This window comes from Bos taurus, chromosome 2 (genome assembly GCF_002263795.3).
Source record: "Bos taurus isolate L1 Dominette 01449 registration number 42190680 breed Hereford chromosome 2, ARS-UCD2.0, whole genome shotgun sequence".
Classification (NCBI taxonomy): Eukaryota; Metazoa; Chordata; class Mammalia; order Artiodactyla; family Bovidae; genus Bos; species Bos taurus.
This window is the reverse complement of record NC_037329.1, coordinates 37,990,234-38,004,034: the sequence shown is the minus strand read 5'-3', so window position 1 is coordinate 38,004,034 and position 13,801 is coordinate 37,990,234. Positions and strand designations below refer to the sequence as shown.

The following is a 13,801-nucleotide window of genomic DNA, read 5'->3' as shown; positions in this document are numbered from 1 at the left end:
TCTTCCAATCCACGAACATGGTATATTTCTCCATCTATTTGTGTCATCTTTGATTTCTTTCATCAGTGTTTTATAGTTACAAGGCACATTCTTAACCACTGAACCACCAGGGAAGTTTTACTTAGATTTTTTAAACAAAAATATAGCACTTATAAATTATTTAGCTCAGTCCTCTTATATTTTCATCATCCAGAAAGCCATAGTAGAACATAAAAACCAACAGAACTGGCTTTGTTCATAGAGGAGATCAATCTGCTACTGTGCATGTAATAATTCTAGTAAGCTCCATCCTGGCTTTCTAGATCAACAACCCTGACCCAACAGGCAAGACTAGTCTATTTCTCTAACTGTCCTAATTGGCCAACAAAATCCAGAACCAAGTACTACATGACAAGCTTGTGAATATACATTGTTTCCCAAATCATGTCCCATAAAACAGAAACATCAATAAGATGGTAGGGAAAACTTGGAAACGGTGAACTAAACAAATCAGATAAGTTTACATAGTGCTGGATTATTCAGAAACTTGATTATGCTAAAGTGCATTGAGGTTCTCCAAAAAGGGATGAAATATGTAATATTTTCCTAATTATGGGACATGGAAATTCATTATTCTCCATGGAGTATCTTGAAGAATATATCTGTTTTGTAGAATTTGATTGAGGAAATACAGATAAAAATTGCAATGGGCTCAAAGGCATTAAAATTGGTAACTCTTGGGAAGAGAACCCTGCCTGTTCACCACTGACATGTAGACTTAGTACCAAGTGTTCACCAAGTCAGAACTCTGCAGCACATACAACTGCCTCCGCATCTGAAGATGGAACAAATTGAAGGCAACTTTCCTTGTCCAAATCTGCCAATTTAAGTACTTCCTACTGCTACTTGACCTGTCCTCTGGTACCACTGAATAAGATGATACTACAAAAATTCTCCTGAGTTTTTGTGTGACTGTTTGTCTAGAGGATATATTAATCTACTTCCTAGATAACCCCAGTTGCAATGCAATCTCTTGCAAGATAAATCAGCCTGATAAGGACACATTTGAGCTCTCAGGAGTCTACTCTCACACTCCTTGCCCTTCCAAGATGCTGCTAAAGTTCCAAGTGTAGTAGAATCAGTCTCTTTAGGAGATCGAAAGTTACCCAGAGCTTCCTGGGATTTCTGAGGCAAAATTACCAATTTAGGCAGAACAAGTGAAACATGGGGCACTGGAGAGTGGTGGAGTCATAAGCCATTTATGCAAACAACAGCACAGTGGCAAGGACTGTGAAAGATGGAGTAAGAGAGGATGTTAAATTTCCTTCATTGGAACTAACAGACAGAGGATCAGCAGAAAATGAGGGCACCAGACAGGCTGAAGGCCAGAGCTCTACCCCTCCAACAAGGAAGGAATTCAGCAGTGCAGACAGTTGGGGACCTCAGACTATCTGTTTGATTGGCTTTTCTCTCTTGTAAGAGGCTGTCCCAATTTCTGTGTACCAGAAAAGGCAGGGAAGGAAATCTCACAATAATTGGCTAAGGGATGAACTCAGTAAATTATCAGATGGCCTGAGTCACACACTACGGGTACTGGTCTCATTTTCATACTTAAAGACACTTTTCCAGATAATATTTAATTATTGGTAAAACCTCATGATATTTTCTGGATAAAGGTGCTATTTTTAAAATAATGCTTTAAAACTAAAATTATGAGCAAATGACATATATTTCTAAAAGAAACTATAGTAAAAGTAGTAAGGCTTACAAATAAACCTCTCAAAATTTATTACTCAAAAGTTCTATTAAAATAATAATTGTAATTCCTTACCACATGGCCAATATAAATAACCTCCTCCTAATCTCTAAACCACTCATTCTGAAACAAGGAAGAAAGTGCTCCTGCCAAGTTGTATCAAGGTCTTCAAGGGGGTATAGTTTGGAAACCATAGTAATAGTAAATATAATTTTATAAATTTAATATAAAATATAATTTTCTACTTTGAAATTTTAATCATCTAATCTTCTTATGATAGATTTCAAAGAACTAAGTTTAGGGAAATGCTTTACTTTTTTTTTCCCTAGCAAGGCTAGACCAATTAGATATCAGGTGATGTGAATGGACCCCACTAGAAAAAGAGAAAAACCTGCTCAGATCCATGTTCAATAAGCCTAGGAGTTAAAGGCAAATGATTCAATACCACCTCCACATAAGCTAGCTGATTTACCTTCTGCAAATAACTTTAATCCTCTGAACCTCAAGGTTCCCATCTGTAAAATTAGGATAACAATGATACCTACTCTGCAGGGTCATTGTAAAGATTAAATGAAACAAAGCGTGTAAAGTACTGAACATACTACCTGAAAGTGAGTGAAAGTGTTAGCCACTCAGCCACGTCTGACTCTTTGCAACCCGCCATAGCTTGTAGCCCGCCAGATTCTTCAGTCCATGGAATTCTCCAGGCAAGAATACTGGAGTGAGTAGCCATTCTCTTCTCCAGGGGATCTTCTCGACCCAGGGATCAAACCCAGGTCTCCCACACTGCAGGCGGATTATTTACTGTCTCAGCCACCAGGGATGCCCCAACATACTACTTGGTATATACTAAATTACCCAGCAGAAGCTAGATGCCATTGGAAGCCCTTACCTTCTGGGGATCTGAGATTTTTAAATGAAGTCTCTTATGGTGATACATAAAAATATTTTACTTTCAATCTTTTATTAAAAAGGAAGGTAGGTTTTAAAGATTGAGAGACACAGAGTTTAAACTCCTGATTTTCTGGTGGTCCTTAAATTCCTGAACTTTTAGCCATTTCTTGAACTTTCTTTCCATCACTAGTAGTTTTTAATTTCACTGACTACACGTTGAAATTAGCCTACATTCAAGAAAACAGAGAAAGTTATCTTGGAATTCTTCTTGTTTATCCAATTTCAGTTCTTACAAGTTTCAAGACATAATGTTGTTACGTGAATATTCCTAATTTTCATCATCTTTGTGTCATTCCAGTTCAGCCCGAAAGAATTACTTTCCATAATAATATGTATATACCTCTTTTATCTACCTCAAGAACAACACATACACACAGGAAGAAGGGTATGGAATAGCCAAGATAACTTTCTCCAGTGTCTTTATATTTGAGCCTGCATCAGTGAACACCATAATTAGGCTTTCATTTTTCAATTATGCAAATCTAAAAAGAAAATTTTCCAATGGGCTCAAACATTATCTCCATAAAAGTTGGTATTTTGAGGGATAAGGTGGATGTGATTTGTTTTTATTTTGGAAATATGAATGATAAAGTCTATATAATTTTTTATTTAAGTTATATAATAATGTAAAACTATTTCCATTCATGAGCCTTTTACGTCACATGTAGGAATCACTTGCCAGAATAGGAAACTCCTATAATCTGAAAAGCATGCATGTCAAAAATAAAGTTAATGGTATTAATACTTGGAAGTTTAGCTTAGAATGAGACCACAAAATTATCTGTTTTTTATAAAATATATGCTTACAAGTATATATTTTAAAAAGCACACTTTATAAATACCACCATCATTAAAACTAATATATATGCCCCAAAAGGAGGGGAAACACATCTGCCTCCTCTTCCTGCCTTGACCTTTGAAAAGGAATTTCTCTCTCAAAGATTACATTTAAGACCAAGTATAAAATGTGGCTCAGTTGGTAAAGAATCTGTCTGCAATGCCTGGAGACCTGGGTTCCATTCCTGGGTCAGGAAGATCCTCTGGAGAAAGAAATGGCAACCCACTCTAGTATTCTTGCCTGGAGAATCCCATGGACAGAGGAACCTGGTAGGCTATAGTCCATCACAAGAGTCGGACACGACTTGCAACCAAACCACCACCACATAAAATCATTATTTTGTTTTAATTTATCTTGAAGTGACTGCTGAAAATAACAGCAAAAGTCAAAAATCCAAATTGAATTAGTTATGATGCAGCTACATTTAGAAATCACTCAATTTGAATCCCTTAGTTCATTTACTGGAAACATTTATCTCTTTCTATGTATCCGAGGTAAAGATGAATATGATGGGATGTTTGTCCCCAAGAAGTTTACCACTTTGTAAGAAGACAAATATGTAAGCCTAATATTATAATCCAATGTGCTAAAGTATAATCTAAATACAAGTATGAATGGGAGTGCAGAGAAGTAAGTGATTAGCAGATATAGAAGATTCTCTCTTTTTTTCTGAAGGAAAGGAAATGTATTAATAAATTAATATATTTAACAGATTCCAAATTAAACTGAAGAAATGAAAGGGCTCTTTTTTTATTTTTTGAAAAAAACTGTATTGGAGTGTAACTGCTTTCGAGTGAGAAAGGAAAGGATTTTAATTTGATTTACTGTCCAATTCAACTGTAATGTTACATTTTGATTATAATGGTTTAATTAAAATAGAAAGTTACAGAACATCTACCTAGATAAGTGCAGCTCAGTAATTCCTGCATATTCATATTGAGATTGCTCTCAGTTCTTACCTGACTTCATTTAGCCTTTGGTGTTCTTGCCACCACACTTGCTTGTGTTGCTTTATTAGTGTTTGTTCTTTAGATAACTTTGAAGTCTGCACTGTTTTTCTGATCTAGATTCAGAGGAACAAAAGAGAAGCAATTCTGATGTTTTTTAAGTGTTTCCAAAACAAAAATGTTTAATTTGTATTTTCTAAGTTAAATATTTTCTCTTTGTCAATCCTATTCCTGCATTTTCTAACACTAGCATCTTTCTAAAGAAAGTTATTTTTCTTTCTTTAGAAAGGAAACAAATCTATTTTCCACACATACAATAAATAACACCTTATTCATCCAACTCAAGGAAAATTTGCATGAATATTCTATATATTTTCTTGCCTTTTTACACATCTTCCCTGCCAAGCATCATAATATCATTATTCTCATTTTACAGATGAGGACACTGAAGTTCAGATAGATTAAAAAACTTGGTCAAGACCATCAAGGTTGTAAATATCAGAATCACATAGAACCTTGGTATTCAGATTGGTTTTATGTAATCCTTCAGCACAGGATGGGAAAAAAAAAATCATTGGATAAGTTATTAGGAGGACTGGCCTTAGTTTCAGCATCTACTAGAAATATGACCTTGAATTATATGTACAATTTTAATCTTTTGACTCCATGACTTTGTAAATAGTTTTTTAAAACTTCAGGCAAATCTTTATTTGAAGGTATTAAACAAGGAAATAGTGAAAAAGAGCACTGAAACCCAAATTTTCAAATCAATTTAATTTTTCCCAAATTTTATGACTTTTCAAAAACAATGTACATAATTCATGCTTTGGGGTTTCTGCTAATAAGCTATGTCAAGCTTGGGTCTGTTTGCCTTAAGATCCATTCTTGGCCAGCTCCCTCATCTGCTTCCCATCAGAGAGCAGCCTGTGTTTCTCAGACACCCCTGAAACTGCCTTCCAGCTGGGTTCAGCCAAAGGGAGACACTGGTGGTGGGTGATTGGAGGGAGGGAGGAAAGGCAAGCCAGAGGATTATTCACTCCTCTCTGCTCTCAGAGGGGTCTCCACAAGCATCTGCATCTTCTCCATTGCACCAACATTTCCTGACAGTTCTACCCTGGTTCCAGCTATCTCTGGGTAACCTCAGCCTATGGGGTGTGCTACAACCTTGCTTTTGCTAAATGTCCCTCCAACCCAGGCAAGATAATGACTTTCTTCTGTTGTAATCCCTATGTTGGTTCACAGCCCTCTGGCTTCTCAGCTCCATCACCTGTGTAACTATTTCCTGCATTAACAACCCCTCTATTCTAAATCCTTGAGTATTTGTCTGTTTCTTGGTTAGACTCTGACTGACACTGAACTTGTGTATTTATATATGCTGAACTTGTATATTTCATATCAGTACTTTAAAACATCTATAAAAGTGCTAATCTCAAATCAGAAACTCAATGAAATATGCATATTTTATATTTTCACTGCTACTAGAATACTCAGTATTCTGAAAGTTTTAAGAGATCAATACTGAAGATATAAAAACTTCAGAAGAGAAACTCTAAAAAGACTGTATAATGCATGCTATTTCTAGCTGTCATTCACTGATTACTGTAACCTTGAGTTTATCTTTCTGCTGTTCTGGTTACTGATTCAAAATTAGGAGTATAAGAAAATAAAATAACCCAAGCATCACTTAAAAAAACACAAAGTCAAATCTTAAGAGTGTTACAATTATGAAATTTTGGAGAAAAGTATATTTAAATCAGAACAGGTCATTGCAGAAAAACATATAGCCATCTCTATTTCACTGAAAAAATAAAAGTGCATATGTAGTGTTTCTGAATTCAGACACTCTTGTGTTTGCTTGAAGAATGCCTAAAACTCATTCCAACTTTTGCCATCTATAGTCTCTGGAGTTTGTTGCATCAGGCAAAACTTTTAAAATTAGATTTCTTTGACATATTTGGTCCATATTGTTAAAAAAATTAAAACACATTGGTGAAAGATGAAGACAGATTTTTATAGCTTAAAAAAAAATCAATGCTGCTGCCTGTGGACCCAGGGAAAGACCAATTAGGTAGACTATAAAAGTCAAAACAAAGCTACTATTTTTCACTAGACACTTCCAATATTTTGCAGAACATCCTGATTTCTTTGTAAATTCACTCACTGACTCTCCTTCTATCCTCAGGCCAAAAACTTTTTTTAAAAAAAGAAAAGTTTTTTTAAAAATAAAAAGATTTAATGTTGTATCTTTTTATCAGTAATTTCTAGATGATTCCAATTCAGTTTGCTGAGCAACAAGCCATCTGAAGTCAATTTTTAAGGTAGATGATTATTTAGGCAGAATGCTGATGAATTAAAAATTGTAAAAGTCATACATTCATTAAAAACATCAGAAAGTAGATGTTTTATTTGTAGTTTACTGTGATGAGCCAAGATAATAAAACCCTAAATGCTGCTGCTAAATCACTTCAGTCGTGTCCAACCCTGTGTGACCCCATAGATGGCAGCCCACCAGGCTCCTCTGCCCCTGGGATTCTCCAGGCAAGAGTACTGGAGTGGGTTGCCATTTTCTTCTCCAATGCATGCATGCATGCTAAGTCACTTCAGTCATGTCTGACCCTGCGACCCCATGGACAGCAGCCCACCAGGCTCCTCTGTCCACAGGATTCTCCAGGCAGGAGTACTGGAGGGGGTTGCCATTTCCATCTCCCAAAACCCTAAATAAGCACCCTAAAAGTCCTATGGGCCACATAACCCATCTTTAGATAGAAGCAGCAGTAGACAATTTAAGTGCTGGTTGCATATGCCTGTGCCAAAATTCACTGACATGTACACTTTAGATTTGTGTACTTCACTATATGTGAGTTATAACTCAATGAAAACTGTCAAAATTAAAAATTACACTAAGATGTCATTCCTCATCTAACATCAAATTGGCAAAAATTCAAATGTTCAACAAAACACTATGATGTGAGGCTATGGGAAAACATGCTCTTTCTTACATTGCAAGTGGGAATGCAAACTGGTGCAAACTCCCATGGAAGGGAATTTGGAGTTTCATATGGATTTATCCTTTGACCTAGTGCCTGGAAAATCCCACGGCGGAGGAGCCTGGTAGGCTGCAGTCCATGGGGTCGCTAGGAGTCGGACACGACTGAGGGACTCACTTTCACTTTTCACTTGCATACATTGGAGAAGGAAATGGCAACCCACTCCAGTATTCTTGCCTGGAGAATCCCAGGGACGGGGGAGCCTAGTGGGCAGCCGTCTATGGGGTCGCACAGAGTCTGACACGACTGAAGCGATTTAGCAGCAGCAGCAGCAGCAGCAATCATACCTATACTAATCTACCTGAAAACTATATTGGCCAAAGTATAAAAAGATAAATAAACTAATCTATCCACTGCAGCACTGTTTGTAATGAAAAAAGACAAGCACAGAGATTCTGTCAATGTGTTCTTACCAAAATAAATTGAATTTGAATCTGATCGAGTCTCTGCAAATAACTACCAATTACTGGAAATACAAGAGATAGGAAAACATATTTAATGACACCACCAGGATATAATCAGCAAAATCCAGGCTATAAGAAACTATAAAGAACAAATACTATAATTTTTTCAAAAAATAAATTATAAGAATATAAGAGGATGGAGGAGGAAACCTTAAAAAAGTAAATATCAAATATAATATATGGATATTATTTAGATGCTAACTTGAAAAAATTTGAAAAAATTGGAGACAATCAGGGAGATTTAACATCGATTATTTGAAATTATTAAGAAATCATTAACATTTTAATAGTAATGGTATTATAGGGTTTGGGGTTTTATAGCCCTAATCTTTTAAAGATACATAGTGAAATAATTATGGTGAATATTATAATATCTGAGATTTGATTCGAAATAATCTGTTATAGAGGGAAATTGTAGGTGAGAGTAGAGAGGAAACAATGGTCAAGAGTTGTTAATAGTTGAAGGTGGATAATATCATGAGGAGATTAATAACTCCATTCACTCTAATGTTGCAATTGTCCATATTGTAATGTATTTTACAATTGTAATTGTATTCTTGCAGTTGTCCATATTGTAATGTTTTTAAAAACAAGAAATAGTAGGTGGATTACTTGAGCTAGACAAGAAGAAATATTAATTCTTGCTAAGCAAAGAAATTCAAATAAAAATAATTGGAAATATCTCTTTTGTACTTAAATTGGGAATGAAGAGTTAACATTTAATTTACCAAAAATTGGTCTTGATTTTCTGCCCACCTTTACTCTTTGGCTTCAGGTCCAATCTCAGCCTTTGAAAGACTAGATTACTCAATGTGAGCATTAGCATCTTATCTAGCATACCATAACTTGTGCATGATCAATAACATAGCAATTATATAGGTCACTATCACATCAAATCAGTATAATAATATCAGCAAAACAAATCAGGGAAGTCTCCTGAATTTATTGTTAGTTAAAAATACTTGTTAACCGCTTTTAAAATATAGGTAAGCATTCTAGACATAAGTTGAAGTAAAAATCTTATGTGCTTTAAATGTTAACATTCTATCATTCAGGTTAAGTATGTCTACATTCAATATTGCCACAGTAAAGTGCTGTAGTAACTAACAATGATTGTTGAAGCTGTTAATTTCATGTGCAAAGAATGAGCACATTTAATTAGTAAAATAAATTGAGAATTGACTGATAATTAATATAAATATTAAGACAGAATGTGTTAACTATTTAACACTAAGAATAAAATATAATTTCTTAGCCAACATATTTTACAAAAAGTTAAACCACAATATAAGAAAGGATAACAGAGACAGTATTATCATAATTCTAGTTGGTGTAGGCTGTTTGATATATTAGCATTCATAACATTAAACAAAATAAATCTTAATAATTGTATCTAATTTTCCATTATCTAACTCCATCTAAGCCATGAGTCTTTCAAGAAAAAGTCCTATTTGGGAATTCTTCACATCTTAGAAGAATAAATTAAAAGCAAAATGTCAACTTGGTATCTCTAAATTAGAGAAGGGAAGGATCCAAAAATCATGAAAACAACATTCCCAATACATCTTCCTTATAAAATAAAATAAAAAGTGAAATTTGTAGAAAGGAAAGAAGACTGTTAGAAAATGCTGAGCTATGTAGGACACATTTTGTTCTCACTGACCAAAATTCAAAACAATAGATTTTACAAAAATGCTTTAAATGGATAATTCTTTATTATTATGAATCTATGGATACCAAAAATGAAAGCAAAAAGCTTGCCAAAATGATTGCTACAGATATTTTCAGTACTGAACCATATTTGGTAGTTTAAAGCAAGAGATTTCTTTGAGATCTGCCAAGTTATGAATCCTGGATAACAAGTTTTTTCTAGAAAATATGTAACTAAAAAGCGTCTTCGTAAATTATATTCTGTGAACAAAAAGGTACTTGATATTATTTAAAATATTGTTTGTATATGGTTATTTGTTTAATCTCACAAATGAATAACACAATAACCAGAGAAGCAGCCTAGTTAGTTGACAGTGTTAGGAAATTATTATCCCTGCACTTAATGCCAAACTTTAAAAATCACCTTAATAATTTAAAATTTGATAGCAATTCTATCCTCAAAGAGAAATTCACTTTGACCAAATATTGATTTTTAATATTCAGTGATTCCCCATTCAAAGATGGGAAATCATCCAAAATATGTATCTGGTTTTACACAGACATTCTTCAAGCAGATGGTCAGCACCCCTAACCCTTGCAATGCTCCAGAGTCAACTGTACATTTCCCAATACTGAAAAAGGCATAGATAAAATGTTTGTGGTGACATATTTGTTACAACAGTACTTTGGGAGAGAACTAAAACAATTCATACTTTTTTGGCCCAGACATCCCAGTCATGGGAATTTACCCACATAAGGTGTCTATTCATAAAGATATTTATGGAAATATGATTTTCAATATCAAAAATGGGATACAAGCTAAATATCTAATAATTGGGATGTGATAAAGTAAGCATCTTTTTCTACTTGAAGTAGTTATCATTACTGTTTTTTCGGCTAATTCTTATTGTCCTTGAGATCCCAATTCAATGTCACTTTCTTAGAAAAGCCTTCCTTTCCACCCAATTAGTATCAAGTTCTGTTATTGTACATTAGACTTTTTTTTTTTGGTGGGGGGTGGATTTAGTTTATACTTAGTGTGGGCTTCTAGGTGACACTAGCGGTAAAGAACCCGCCTGCCAGTGCAGGAGACTTAAGAGACCCAGGTTTGATCCCCTGGTCAGGAAGGTCCTCTGGAGGAGGGCATGGCAACCCACTCCAGTATTCTAGCCGGGAGAATCCCATGGACAGAGGGATCTGGCAGGCTACAGTTCATAGGGTCATAAAGTGTCAGACATGACTGAAGCAACTTAGCATATATGCACGCACATTCTTAGTACTACTAATTTCATTTCAGGGCTTATTTCATAAACACTAGCTTCTATTCTTCCTCTCTCCTGAAAATATTACACCCCATGAAGGTAGGTGTTGTATTTTGCTCACCACTGTACATTCAAGGCACATAGTAAATATTTATTATATGTATGAATGTGTACAATGGTATATATACAATGGATTAGCACAGAAGTCAGACATATGAAAATGGCTTATTAGGATGATAGTCATATAAGAGATCTTCCCATAAATTTTCTTTGAATGTCCTGATAATATTAAATTATTTTAAAGTTGTATCTGAAACAGATAATGCCCAACATTTTAAGTGGTCTCCATAGTTTGAGGGGACATAAATATGGTAATTTCTCCAGAATAGGGTAACAAATGTGCCTTGAAATCATGACAGTTGCCTTTTTTAAAAGATATTAACAATAAAAAGCAATGCAAAGCTAATATAGCACAAAATATTAAATACACATAAAAGTTTGTAAATTGCTTAGTTTGTTGCTTTGCCAAACCAGATTTTTGGATGCAACTAAGCAATGGAAATGCTATTTATAAAGTATTCTATTATTTGAATAAGAAGAAAATATATTGCATGAGCAATCCTGAACTCATCCATGATCCTAAAATATTGTGCACAATCACTTGGAACATTAACCTCTTTCAAATCTAGTTGAGGTTCACTTTTCTTAGATCAAGGCAAAAAGAGAATTGTAGAAAAGAGACACCTAGGGGCATATTTTGTGCTGCAGAAGGAGCTGTAAATTAGATGATAAGCCACGGCTAGCACTTTTTGCATTTTTAATTTTTTTAGACTATGTTAGAAATTGTTGAAAGCTAATGAAATAGCTCTTTCTGAAAATAAAGTTGAATTCAGGCTTCATGGGATTGTTACGAACAGTAAATGAGTCATGCATGTAAAGTACAGAGCACAATGTCTGAGAGTATCCAATAAATGTTCCCATTCACTATAACCAATAGTTGGAAGATTCTAAAAACTACTTAGAATGTTATTTATTTTCACATTTCATTGTAAATATCATTTTACTTCCTAGCAATTCAATTTTCCAAAACTATTAATAGAAAACACACATACACGAATCTAACCTTTAGCTCTGTAGAGGCAGAAGCTAACTTTTTTGCTTCAGTTAATGCATGCAATTGTTGGTAGTCTACTGGTTTATACTTGGTGCTTCTGATTTCATTTTTCATATGAAATATCAGATTATCTGTTTTTCATCAAAAACAGAAAATGACAAAGAAACAATGCTATATTATTGGAAGTCAAAATAGAGTTTTGGCAACATGTTGACTATTGGTCTTATTTTTAAACATTTTAAAGCAAATATAAGAAGTAATATGTTATAATATTCATAGTATATTTAAATTCTATTTCTGGAAATTTAAAAATATTACCACTATATTCCTCAAATAAAATTACTTCTAAAAGAAGATAAAAGGAATACTTTCATTTTTTTAATATATTGAGAATTTTAGAAAATTATACTGTCAAGATACAACGTGTGATCATTCTTTTTATTTAAAATGTGTTAGTTATTAACTATGAATATGTAAGTATCACATTCATATGAATCAAATTAAGTAAATAGAACTTTTAAAGTCATAGTTGCATTTTTAACCTAGAAAAATTGACTCAGTTAAATACAAAAGAGGTTGAAACTGATAGCTAAGAAATTTAATAGGCCAGATAAGACAAAAAATGATATAAAATGTGTGGGCAGGCATTCTCCATCCAACTATATAAAATGTCCTAGTTTAGCTTGATATTAACTATTTTGATAAAATAAAATACAGGTAGAGGATAGTCAAGGCTATGGTTTTTCCAGTGGTCATGTATGGATGTGAGAGTTGGACTATAAAGCTGAGGGCCGAAGAATCGATGCTTTTGAACTGTGATGTTGCAGAAGACTGTTGAGAGTCCCTTGGACTGCAAGGAGATCCAACCAGTCCATCCTAAAGGAGATCAGTCCTGGGTGTTCATTGGAAGGACTGATGTTGAAGCTGAAACTCCAATACTTTGGCCAGCTGATGCAAAGAGCTGACTCATTGGAAAAGACCCTGATGCTGGGAAAGATTGAGGGCAGGAGAAAGGGACGACAGAAGATGAGCTGGTTGGATGGCATCACCGACTCAACGGACATGAGTTTGGGTAAACTCTGGGAATTGGTGATGGACAGGGAGGCCTGGCATGCTGCAGTTCATGGGGTCACAAAGAGTTGGACACGACTGAGCAACTGAACTGAATGAACTGAACTCCAAGGCGAAGAAACATGAAGTACAAAAATTTGAGTAATTCAAGCATCATTACCTCAATGATGTGAAAAATTCACCTGTGCAATGTAAGGCAACTAAAATTTATTAAGTATATCATGGGTCACATGATGGGAAGAAGGCTCCAAATGACTTAAGGACAAGCACAGTGAAGGAAAGAATGATTAGTCTGATTATTGTGAGGAAACCAAAGAAATTTTCACTATGACCAAAAAAATGAACCTTCCATTATTAAAATTTTGCAAATCAACGTTCTAGTTTTATATCACCCATAATCTACCATAAACCATAAAATAAGCTTAGAAGTAGGAAAAATACCTGAGCTATCATTTTTCTGAATTGTCATGAATAGTTGGTCTCTTTTATTCATGTTTTCCATACCTGTCAAGGAAACAAAAGAGAGCTAAAATTTTACAATGTTATTTTAAAACCTGTTTTAAAGAAATGTTCACTGTAGTGATTGTTGAAATCAAGTTCCAGGACTGGGTGCCATAACTCTTTGTATTTTATTAAAATTTGTTTCTCTTTGCTCCTAGAAGCCTCCTTTCACTAGTTTTTTCTCTTTGTGCTTTTCCTGGTCTTGGTTTTTCTTCTTC

General features: G+C 34.5%; 1 protein-coding gene across 9 annotated transcripts in view; it reads right to left on the bottom strand.

Moving 5' to 3' along the window:
* CCDC148 (coiled-coil domain containing 148) overlaps positions 1-13,801 on the bottom strand; it is a 297,891-nt gene that overhangs the window by 196,630 nt on the left and 87,460 nt on the right. For 5 of the 9 annotated variants that reach the window (XM_059878253.1, XM_059878256.1, XM_059878259.1 and 2 more), the window contains 3 exons: positions 13,524-13,586; positions 12,021-12,142; positions 4,487-4,590 (listed from right to left, as the gene is read on the bottom strand). In XM_059878253.1, the coding sequence (XP_059734236.1) occupies positions 4,487-4,590; positions 12,021-12,142; positions 13,524-13,586 (289 nt within the window). The remainder of the gene's footprint in view (positions 1-4,486; positions 4,591-12,020; positions 12,143-13,523; positions 13,587-13,801) is intronic. The other 4 variants (XM_059878265.1, XM_059878268.1, XM_059878267.1 and 1 more) reach the window with 1 other exon arrangement.